This window comes from Miscanthus floridulus, chromosome 11, assembly GCF_019320115.1.
Source record: "Miscanthus floridulus cultivar M001 chromosome 11, ASM1932011v1, whole genome shotgun sequence".
Classification (NCBI taxonomy): Eukaryota; Viridiplantae; Streptophyta; class Magnoliopsida; order Poales; family Poaceae; genus Miscanthus; species Miscanthus floridulus.
In genome coordinates, this window is record NC_089590.1 from 90,934,253 (window position 1) to 90,944,192 (window position 9,940).

General features: G+C 48.8%; 2 protein-coding genes across 2 annotated transcripts; one reads left to right on the plus strand and one right to left on the minus strand.

Moving 5' to 3' along the window:
* The first annotated feature begins 242 nt into the window (after positions 1-242).
* LOC136493868 (uncharacterized) lies at positions 243-4,917 on the plus strand. Its single transcript, XM_066489996.1, has 11 exons — positions 243-818; positions 1,410-1,535; positions 1,615-1,711; positions 1,834-1,869; positions 1,949-2,136; positions 2,494-2,596; positions 2,775-2,956; positions 3,041-3,118; positions 3,846-3,948; positions 4,032-4,068; positions 4,168-4,917. The coding sequence occupies exons 1-11, from the start codon at positions 475-477 to the stop codon at positions 4,581-4,583; spliced, it is 1,710 nt and encodes a 569-aa protein (XP_066346093.1). The 5' UTR covers positions 243-474; the 3' UTR covers positions 4,584-4,917.
* A 71-nt stretch (positions 4,918-4,988) lies between these two features.
* Positions 4,989-5,867, minus strand: LOC136493869 (36.4 kDa proline-rich protein-like). Its single transcript, XM_066489997.1, has one exon. It carries the CDS (start codon positions 5,805-5,807, stop codon positions 5,202-5,204), a length of 606 nt encoding a protein of 201 aa, XP_066346094.1. The 5' UTR covers positions 5,808-5,867; the 3' UTR covers positions 4,989-5,201.
* Between the last annotated feature and the right edge of the window lie 4,073 nt (positions 5,868-9,940).

Here is a 9,940-nt window from a genome sequence, read left to right on the forward strand (position 1 = left end):
TAAACTTTAGACCTCTAAACTTTAGAGCTAAAGCTCTAAACAGGTGGTCTAAAATTATGTCTAAACTTTAGCCCATCTCACATTAGAGCTTTAGACCTTCAAAGTGCTCTAAAGTTTTTAGAGCTCTAAACTTTAGAGGTTGAGTTGTTGACTATTGAAGGCCTATAAGAGAGAAGGTCGAGGGGTACAGCACGGTAGCCAAACCGAACTCTGAACTCGCCCGGTTAGTCTGCTCCTTCGGTTCTGCTTCCTCATCTTCTTCTTCCTGCCCAAGTTAGCCTCTGTCAGTTTTTTTTTAAAAAAAGTTAGCCTCTATCCCATCTAAAAAAAATAAAGGAAAAAAAGTTAGACTCTGATAAGAAGCCTCGCCGGACCCAAATTCCCAAAGTCCTTACAAAAGCCACGGAAAAACCATCGACGCACCCAAGTCCCCAACAGTCGAGCCAAGCCCCAACTCCAACTCCGATCATCCCGATGGCGTCAGAAGAGGTCCCCGCGCCGGCGGCGGAGCGAATTCGGGTGGTCGGCAAGTGGGCCGGCGCCCTGGAGGTGGACCTGGGCACCTGGACGGTGCCGATGCTGCGGGCGGAGGTGGCGCGGCGGGTTGGGGACGGCGTGGGGCCTGAGTGCGTCGGCCTCATCTTCGGCGGCCGTGTGCTCAAGGATGAACCCCCCGCCTCGCTGCGGGAGGCCGGACTTAAGGCCAACGCCAAGGTGCTCTCCTCCCTTACATCCCCCGATCGCGCCAAAGAAATCGCAGCCGAGGCCGCCAAGGCGAAGGCTGAGGAGGAGCACGCTGCAAGGCTTGTCAGGCTGTGGTAAGGATCATAACTCTTAGGGTTCTTTGTTTTCTTTTTGGGATTGTTATTAGGTACTTAGGTTTCCGTTCCCTTTGTCTGGTGCTGAAAGTATTGCACTTTGGCATTGTGAAATTAAGAACTTGATTGATGCGTTTACTGCTCTAATTATGTAGCTGTAACTGCAAAACCGAACAGATTCCAAGTTGTTCCTAGTTGGTATTCAATGCAGTAGTAAGAAATTGTTAGTTCAGTCAGTACAAAAATTGGGAAGAACCATATAATCTGGAAAAGAAGTAATGGAGATCATGATGCATAATTCATAATATGGAAAATTAAAAGTTGAGAAGAACCATATAATCTGGAAAAGATCTAATGGAGATCATAGTGCATACTTGATACTTCATAATATGGAATTCAGTACTTTAATCAACTACTAGATGAGGCAGGATAGGGCTCGTACTGAACCTGAAAGAAGGCTGATAGTTTGTTTGATTAAATTGTATACTTGGAACGACATGTAACCAGGACTAGTCTTGAAGTTGCATTGAACTCACTAGGAACTCACAAAATTGTTTCACTGGATGACCACTGAATACGATGATTTTGTAGGGAGGCTGCAAAAGCATTGTCTCAAAGGCACACAGATGGCTCCTACCTTGCGGAAGAAGACTACAACTTAGATCTTGAGGATCAAAGTGGCCAGAAAGTGATGTTTGGATCTGTAGATGATAAAAAGTAATCGACTGAATCTTCTATTTATGATGACTCATATGATGTTTACTATTTAACACCATCATCATCAATCTTACCTTAGGGCTTTGACGATGGCTCTAATGCTTCACCAAAAAGCTAAAACTCAGATGAAGAGGGCAATGTACAAGGAAGCACTAGATGTGTTAACAATGGCTGAGGTACACTGCTGTTTAGTGTCCTACCATGCTTCCTATCTAGCTTAGTGTAATCTTACCACTAAAAGAAATGCGCATAGCTTTCGAACTGATATGGATTGACATTTTCTTTGTTGCCGTAACAGGAAGCTTTCTCCCTTTGTGACCCAAAGCTTATTGAGGTAACTTGAATATTCAAGAATATTCCCACTTGTATCAATAACATGCTGAAAGTTTTACTTATACGTACATGTTCTGCAGAAAGTTGATAATGTGCCAATGCTTCAACTAGATATAGTATGGTGTTATTTTGTGCTTCGTGATGTATCATGCTTAGAGGTCGCAGGGACTCGCCTAGAAAAAGCACGGTTAGGTTTTGAACGTTCTCATGGGAAAGATTCCACTCGCTTCAGAATACTCCAGGCTTGCCGGCAAGCTGATCTTGCTATGTGAGACCCTTACTTTTATTTTGCCTCTTACTGTATTATATATTTTTTTATTACTGAATGTGTTCATTTTCAATCAAAAGTCTGAATTGCTACTTAGACACAAATGTATGGGAACATTTGTGGAAAAAAGTTTCTGTGTGTGTGAATGGAAGGTCCCAGCATTTTCTTTAAAAGGGTAAAAAGACCAGTAGAGGGAAGGAGCTATAGAAATATAGATATATGCTTTTTAAGAAACTAACTGGGAGTTTATTCAGCTTGTTGTTGTCTTGGTTCTTTATGGGTACTTTCCTTTTGTAGCATTCTACAGTTCACTTGTGTTGACGCCTAGCATACATTTTTTCCTTTGTTGCATAATAGTTATGTAAGGCTGGAGCTTTTGGAAGGAGTGGTGGCATACCATAATGGTCATGTTGAAAAGGCGTGTGGATCTCTCACTTCTGCCCATGCTAAATACCTGCAGGTACATTCTGTAGAAAGATGTTTTTATTTTCTTCTTATAGCATATTATTTCTGTAGAAAGATGTTTTATTTTCTTCTTATAACATATTATTCCTCTGAACCCCCAGTGCTTTAGCATCTTTTCATGTTCAACAAATCAGTCTCACCCTTAAATTTTGTTAAACGGATGTGAACTTTAGCTTCAAGTACCAGAGGAAGCTATATCGATGTTAATGGATATGGGCTATGAAGCACGATCTGCAAAAAGAGCATTGAAGATGACTGGCTATGATATTCAATCATCAGTTGAACTCTTATGTGAGGAGCGTGAAAAGAAAATTCGTAGAAGAGAGGAGGACCGAGTGAGACAAAGAGAGATTTTGTGAGCTCCTCATCATGAAGTCTACCCCTCCCCCTCTTTATCTTTTTTTTAGCTGAGTAGTGAACTTTCTTGGTGTTATCCTAGGGAACAAATGGCATATGGTAAAACTCCCATGAACAAGGCAGTTGACATGCAGAAGCTGAAAGGCTTGACTGCTATTGGGTAAGAATGTTGGTCTTTTCATATTAATATCAAGAGTTGTTTTTAATTGTATTTCCATGTGTTCTAGTAAACTGCCAGCTGGAATGGGCCTAAACCTGGAAAAACAGGATGTATAATGGCCAAACATGAGTCCTGATTCAGCTAGTAAATCTGACATAACAAAATAGAAGTGTTTGAAAAGGCCACCAGAATGCTTGAGACACCCACCCAAAACAATGTCAGCTCTTCAATCATAGTGTATGGGCTTAATTTTATTCAACATTTGGTTGATTGCAAACATTGAGTCAAATTGAAGTAGGAGTTGTTACAGAGGAATGTTATTGACCAAATGTTTGTGATGAAAGGTAGTAATATTTTATTTTATTGGCACATAGCTACAGTTGGCTAAGGACCTTAGAATAGCTATTATTGTTTCTTTTGCCAAAAGGGTTTCTTTTGCAACTCTATTTTAGTTACTGCAACATCACCTTAGTTTTACATTTGTTTCATGTTTCATCTGATCTAGTGAAAGACGTAGACCAACCTTAGAAGACTAGAAGTGTTTAAATAGTTTTAGGACACCTATCTGGCTGCCACAGACCTTGTAGCAATTGAGTACTTATATGTCAGATACAAAGGCAAAATATATTTGTGTTGTTTTTGCATGGTGATGCTAATTTTAAATAGCCATTGATTTTTACTGCCTGTATTTCCTGCTTATTACTGACTGGTTGTTTCAATCTTCAAGATTTGAGAAGTATCTTGCTGCAGAAGCACTGCGCATAAATGAAAATGATGCTGACAAAGCGTTAGACCTTTTGACAAATCCTGAACAAAACTGCATCCTACAAGTATGCCTTTCTCTGCACCCCCTTTGTTTTCTTTTACTCAACAAGCTACTCCACAGTTGCTAACACGTTATGCTTAATTGCAGAGTAAAATTCAGGCAAAGAGAAGCCGAGCATCTCGTGGTATGTATGGGTCAACACAGATCTCCAAAATTGTTTGGCCTCAAATCAATTGGAGTAATGAAATTTCACTCCCTTTTCTGTTCTCTTCTTTCTTGCCAGGGTTTGGTGCAGGATCATCGAGCTCCAGGGCAGCTGTTGCCAGGGCTGCTCCAGCAATCAACAGCTCTCAGACTTCTGTCAATGATGCACCACATCCTGCTGATGGAGATGCTCCACCACATCCTGCGGATGGAGGAGATTCTCCTCCACATACCGCAGATGGAGATGCCCCTCCGATGAACAATGAAGAAACTGTGAACCAAGATGAAATTATGATTGATGAAGTAGCTGCCGATGATGAAGACGAAGGCGCAAACTCTCATCCAGTTCCAGCCAGGGATGCGTCGATGGAAAATGAGCTTGCCAATGAACTGACGGGGGATGCCTTGGATGACTACGATATTGATGTCAGTAACGAAGGGCAGGCTATTGCAGAGTACTTGAGCTTACTGGAGGCTGCTCCTAGTAGTTCTTAGTATGTCACCAAATATCTACAGTGCTCGATAGGTATCTCCAGCTTTAGAAGGAGAAACACAGGTTGTCTCAAATGGGGAGTTCGACTTAGTACGGTCGATTTGTACATAAATAATGCTTACCCTTATGGATTATATGATGCTTAGAAATCTCTTAACATTGTGTCGAAGTAGTCTCTTGCATACAGAGTTACGTGGGCGCTCTGACATGTTTGCTAGATATATGAAAGTTCAGAAGCACATTGCTTGTAGCGATGTTCTGAATTGAATCATCAGGCGAGTATGCTTCTGACATGTTGCCAGTTTCTGGAGATTTGAATAAACGATGTTGACAATGCGGCTTAATTTAACACTTCAAACAATAATCGAATCCAAAAAAAATAGTTTGATACAAGATCACACAAAAGTACAAGTGACATTTGAGGAGACACTTGATGCATATACAGTCATGCAACAAGAACAGCAAATCAAATGAAAGAAAGAAGAATGCACTAGCTGAACAGCCCGGAGGCGAGCGGCTTCCACCCAAATCCGTCGACGAGCCTTCCAAGCTTTGCATTGGGGATGGCAAAAGGAGACGTTGCTGTGCACGCGTGATGGATGGAAATGGAATGGACTCGTTTAAGTGCATTTGTAGCCTGGCGGGACGGCGCAGCCGCAGTTGACGAGCACCTCCAGCGCGATGGGCACGTAGACGGAGATGTCCAGCACCTTGGCCTTGATGGCGGTGCACAGGCACGCCGCCGCGGAGAGCCCGGCGATGCCCTTCACGAGCGGGCAGCACTTGACGTTGGCGTCGCCGATGTGCACCTCGTTGCCGAGAACGTCCACGCACGCGCCGAGCTTCAGCGCGTCGATGGGGCACTTGTCCGAGGACGGCGTCGGCGTCGGCGTCGGCGTCGGGGGAGACGGAGGCGGCGGGCACGCCTTCCGGTGGCCCTTCTTCGGCGGGCTTCCTCCGATTATCGGAATGGGAGGGAGGGTGACCGGTGGCAGTCCGGTGACAGGCGGCAGCCCGCTGACAGGGGGTAAGGTGACCGGCGGCAGTCCGGTGACCGGCGGGATGGGGACCGACGGTAGGGGCAGGGGGCCGCCGGTTGAGGGTGGTGAGCCGGACTCGCACGAGTGGCACTCCGGTTCCGCCTTCTCCCACGCGAGAGCGAGCGGGGACGAGGAGAGCGCGAGCATGGCGAGCACCAGCAGCGCCGAGAGCTTGGTGGACTCCATTGCTGCTGCTGCTAGATGCTCGTACGTACTGTGTGTGGCGGGAGGCGTCGTCGGAGCTCGCCGTTTTTATAGGCGGGCGCTGGCGGCATGGGGCGGGGGCATTGGTGCGGTGGCAATGGCGGCATGCAGCGCAGGCGCAGCAACAGCTCACGTGGAGAGCCAGTGGGATTGGCAGTGCGGGACTGGACGCCTTGGCTCGTTGCCATGGCGCCAAAGCAAGCTCAGCGGCGTGTGACACTCGCTTGGTCGCGTCCGGGCATGATTGAAACGTACTGCTGACCGCGTCGTCCCCTTCCGCGTTGCGCTGCTCTGTGCCTCTGTTCCTAGCGCTGGCGGTGCGTGATTCTGCGTATATCGGCGCTCGTCGTTTGCCCACGGCGGCTACATGTTTCATTGATCATTGTTTCCCCAAGGGCAAATTGTGAAGTTGGCAACCCCAACCCATAGATAGATGTTCGTTTGGGCTTGTTTGACTGATAAGCCATGACTGAAAGTACTGTTGGCTGATTTGGTGTGAGAGAAAAATATTGTTCGTTGACTAAAAAAGTACGGCTTATAAGCCAAACAAGCCCAAACGAACAAGGCGTTAAAAGCTTGGTTCAGAACACATAAGAGAGGAGAGGACGGTGAAACTTCGTATCTTTGTTTAACTATCATTGGAATTAATCATCTCGCCGGCCAATGTCCAACGGAGAAAGTAAATGTCAATGCAGAATATGACCAACACGTAAATATTTGTAGTTTTCCTGTACGTTGTAATCGGATGTGGCCTAGCACTCAATGAAACAGGGTTTATACTGTTTCAGGCAACGTGCCTTACGTTCAGTTTGAGTCGGTCGGTGACTTTATTCCTGAGCCCAGATGCTCGAAGTTTGTTGTGGGGTTACAAACGGAAGGGAGTAAGATAGGAGGTGTAAGAGGTCCGGTCGGACTCTGGTCTGAAGGGCCAAGAGTGACAAGAGCTTCGCTATGTGCTAAGTGTTCGAGTGTGTGTTCTGTATAGCTTTAAAGTGTCTAAAGCTAGCAGAGGGTGAATCGATGTAAGTGAACTGATGGTTCGGTTGTTTTGTGTTTAATCGATGTAAGTGAACTGATCGATCCTCTTGGGAGAGAGCGCACCTCCTTTTATAGACGAAGATGATAGCCTTATAAGTGAGAGAGAGTGTGTACATATGCTAAGTCTTGTTGCCCACGTCGTCGGGTACAAGATGATTGTAGGCACCCATAACACTATTAATGTCAGATGTATGTGGGAGGTTGCGTCGTCTTCTTCTAGTATGACAGACATCGGTGCCTGCCATACTGTTGATGTCTAGAGGCATGCAAGAGGTTTTACCGTGCTCGTCTGGTATGGGAGTTGCGGGCGCCCACAACACTGTAGGGCAAATATCGGAGCCCACAACACTGCTTGGGTTTTGACATGTCTAGAAGGTTGCAGGACACTCTTCTGACATGTCCTGTTGGTATTGTCCTGTAGGTGTATAGGGTACGGTCCTCGGTATTGTGGTTGACTTGAGTGCCCTGCCTTACTTGCTTCGTCCGTTTCCTGGTCCTCACCGAGCGGGCGTCCCTGGTCGGTTGGTTCCAGTCGGCTCTGACTGCGCCAGTCGGAGAAGAGCTGTAAGCAGGGGTTCGGTGCATCCTCAGTCAGAGACGTGGGTCGGATTTGGAGGCGGTGTTTTGGCCAGGCCTTCTGGTCGGAGAGGCGGACCGGAGTCGGAAGCGAGCGTTGTTCCTCCTTGGCCAGGCCTTCCAGTCGGAGATTGGATCACCCTTTTGGCCTGTCGTTTAGGTATTTGGGACGGCCCAGGAGTTGCGCGTCGTTCGCAACTTCGTCTGCTGGGCCGAGCCTTTGCTAGAAAGCTGGTCCATGAGGGACCCTGGGTTTATGAACCCGACAGGAGCCCTTGAGCCCTCGAGCGATTCGTGTAGAATCGTCTAGGGAATTTTTATCTTGACGACAGGTGCGCGCGAGCGCACCCACGGGTGTAGTCCCCGAGCCCCTAGGCGATTCGGGTAGAATCATCTAAGGTTTTTTCGTGTTTGCTAGCGGGGGAATTTTTTGTTTTGTCAGCGGGTGCGCGCGAGCGCACCCGCGGGTGTAGCCCCTGAGCCCCCGGACGATTCGGGCAGAATCGCCTAGGGGGTTTTATCAGTGGGTGTTTTTAGGGATCAAGTGAGGTGGACCTGCGGATCCTGGCGTCAGGCGTAGCTGAGGCAGCTTAGGGATCGGACGAAACGAATGGACTCGTGGATCCTGGCATCGGGCGTAGCCGATGTAGTTTTAGGGATCGGACGAGACAAACTCGTGGATCCTGGCGTCGGGCGCAGTCGAGATAGTTTTAGGGATCGGGTGAGACGGACTCGTGGATCATAGCGTCGGGCGCAGCCGAGGCAGTTTTAGGGATCAGGCAAGACGGACGGACTCATGGATCCTGGCGTCTAGCGTAGCTGGGTAGTTTTAGGGATTGGGCGAGACGGACTCGCTGATCCTGGCGTTGGGCGCAGCTGAGGCAGTTTAGGGATTGGGCGAGATGGATAGACTCGTGGATCCTAGCATTGGGCGCAGCCGAGGCACTTTTAGGGATCGAGCGAGACAGACTCATGGATCGTGGCGTCGGGCGCAGCTGAGGCAGTTTTTAGGGATCGAGCGAGATGGACGGACTCGTGGAACCTAGCATCGGGCATAGCCGAGGTAGGTTTGGGATTTGGACGAGATGAACAGACTCGCAGATCCTGGCGTCGGGCGCAGCCGAGGTAGGTTTTAGGGATCGAGCGAGACGGACTCACGAATCCTGGCATCGGGCGTAGCCGAGGCAGCTTAGGGATCAGGCGAGATGGACTCACAGATCCTGGCATTGGGCGCAGCCGAGGCAGGTTAGGGATCGGACGAGACAGACTCGTAGATCCTGGCGTCGGGCGCAGCCGAGGCAGTTTAGGGATCAGGCGAGATGGATAGACTCGTGGATCCTGGCATTGGGCATAGACGAGGCAATTTTAGGCATCGAGCAAGACGGACTCGCGGATCCTAGCGTCGGGCGCAGCTGAGGTAGTTTTTAGGGATCGGGCGAGACGGACAGACTCATGGATCCTGGCGTCGGGGTGTTTGGGCGTCCTGAGCCCCCGAGCCCCGTTGGGCTCAAAAGGGGTTGGTTGAGTTTCATGCATTACCCCGTCCGCGGTTTCTCGCAACCGGAGGGGTTGAGCTAACGTCGCTTGCCTCAATGGCTCGAGTGACGCGCTCGGTGAGCTCGCTAACGGGCTTGTTTGAGTGAAGTCTGGGTCCGTCGTTCATGACAGGGTCGGCATAGCCCTCATGTGGCACTCCACTGCTCCTTAACCTACAACCTGATAGATGCCTGGGTCATTTCGGAGACCAACCCGGGTGGCCTGCTGGCCTCCCCTCGATGGAGATTCTATGGGTTTGGCTTGAGGTTAGGATCGAACGAGAATGTTGAGATGTCCCTGTCTGCTTTAGGGCAGACTGGGCGAGGGCCGCTTGGGGCTCATCTGCATTTTCTCCCCTAGCTCTGTTTGATGTGAGGCGGCCTCGAGCCCTTTGTGGGCCGGCCTTCGAACCTCGGTCGGTCGTTGCTCATGTTGAATGAGGCAACTACCGCTTCGTGATGCAACACAGAGCGTTGTGATGCATTTAACTACATATGTGATGCTTTTGGATGTATGGAATGAATGAATGCGTGCATAGATGAATGAATGATTATATAAAGAAATAGTGGGGGTTGGTAATGTTACCTTGATGACTCGAGTGACGGGGTTTGAGGAGCTCCAATCGGAAATGTCCGACCGAGATTCGCGCTCGTCGTTCATGACGGTTCAGCATGGCCCACATGGGGCATCCCTCTGCTCCTTACCTGTCTCTCGGCATTTGCCTAAGCCATCCGATTGACTCAGGAAGCCCGATGGTCTCTCCTGGGTAGAGATCCCATAGTTGGGCCTTTCTAGTCCTGCCTGGGAAGGCAGAGGGCCGCCTACGCATGGTGGCGTTTTGTTTCTCGCACCCGGCATGCGGTAGTGGTGGACCATACCTAGGCCACGTCCTGTCTGACTAGGCACCATTCTATCAGGTAGGGTGCGTCCCATCAGTCAGGGCGCGTCCCATCATTTCCCCTCCT

What these genes read in the sequence shown, in the direction of transcription:
- LOC136493869 (XM_066489997.1), bottom strand. Translation starts at nt 5,807, where the DNA reads ATGGAGTCCACCAAGCTCTCGGCGCTGCTGGTGCTCGCCATGCTCGCG.
- LOC136493868 (XM_066489996.1), top strand. Translation starts at nt 475, where the DNA reads ATGGCGTCAGAAGAGGTCCCCGCGCCGGCGGCGGAGCGAATTCGGGTG. An exon ending in GCAAGGCTTGTCAGGCTGTG is followed by an intron (nt 819 to 1,409) that starts GTAAGGATCATA and finishes ATGATTTTGTAG; the next exon opens with GGAGGCTGCAAAAGCATTGT. An exon ending in GTGACCCAAAGCTTATTGAG is followed by an intron (nt 1,870 to 1,948) that starts GTAACTTGAATA and finishes CATGTTCTGCAG; the next exon opens with AAAGTTGATAATGTGCCAAT.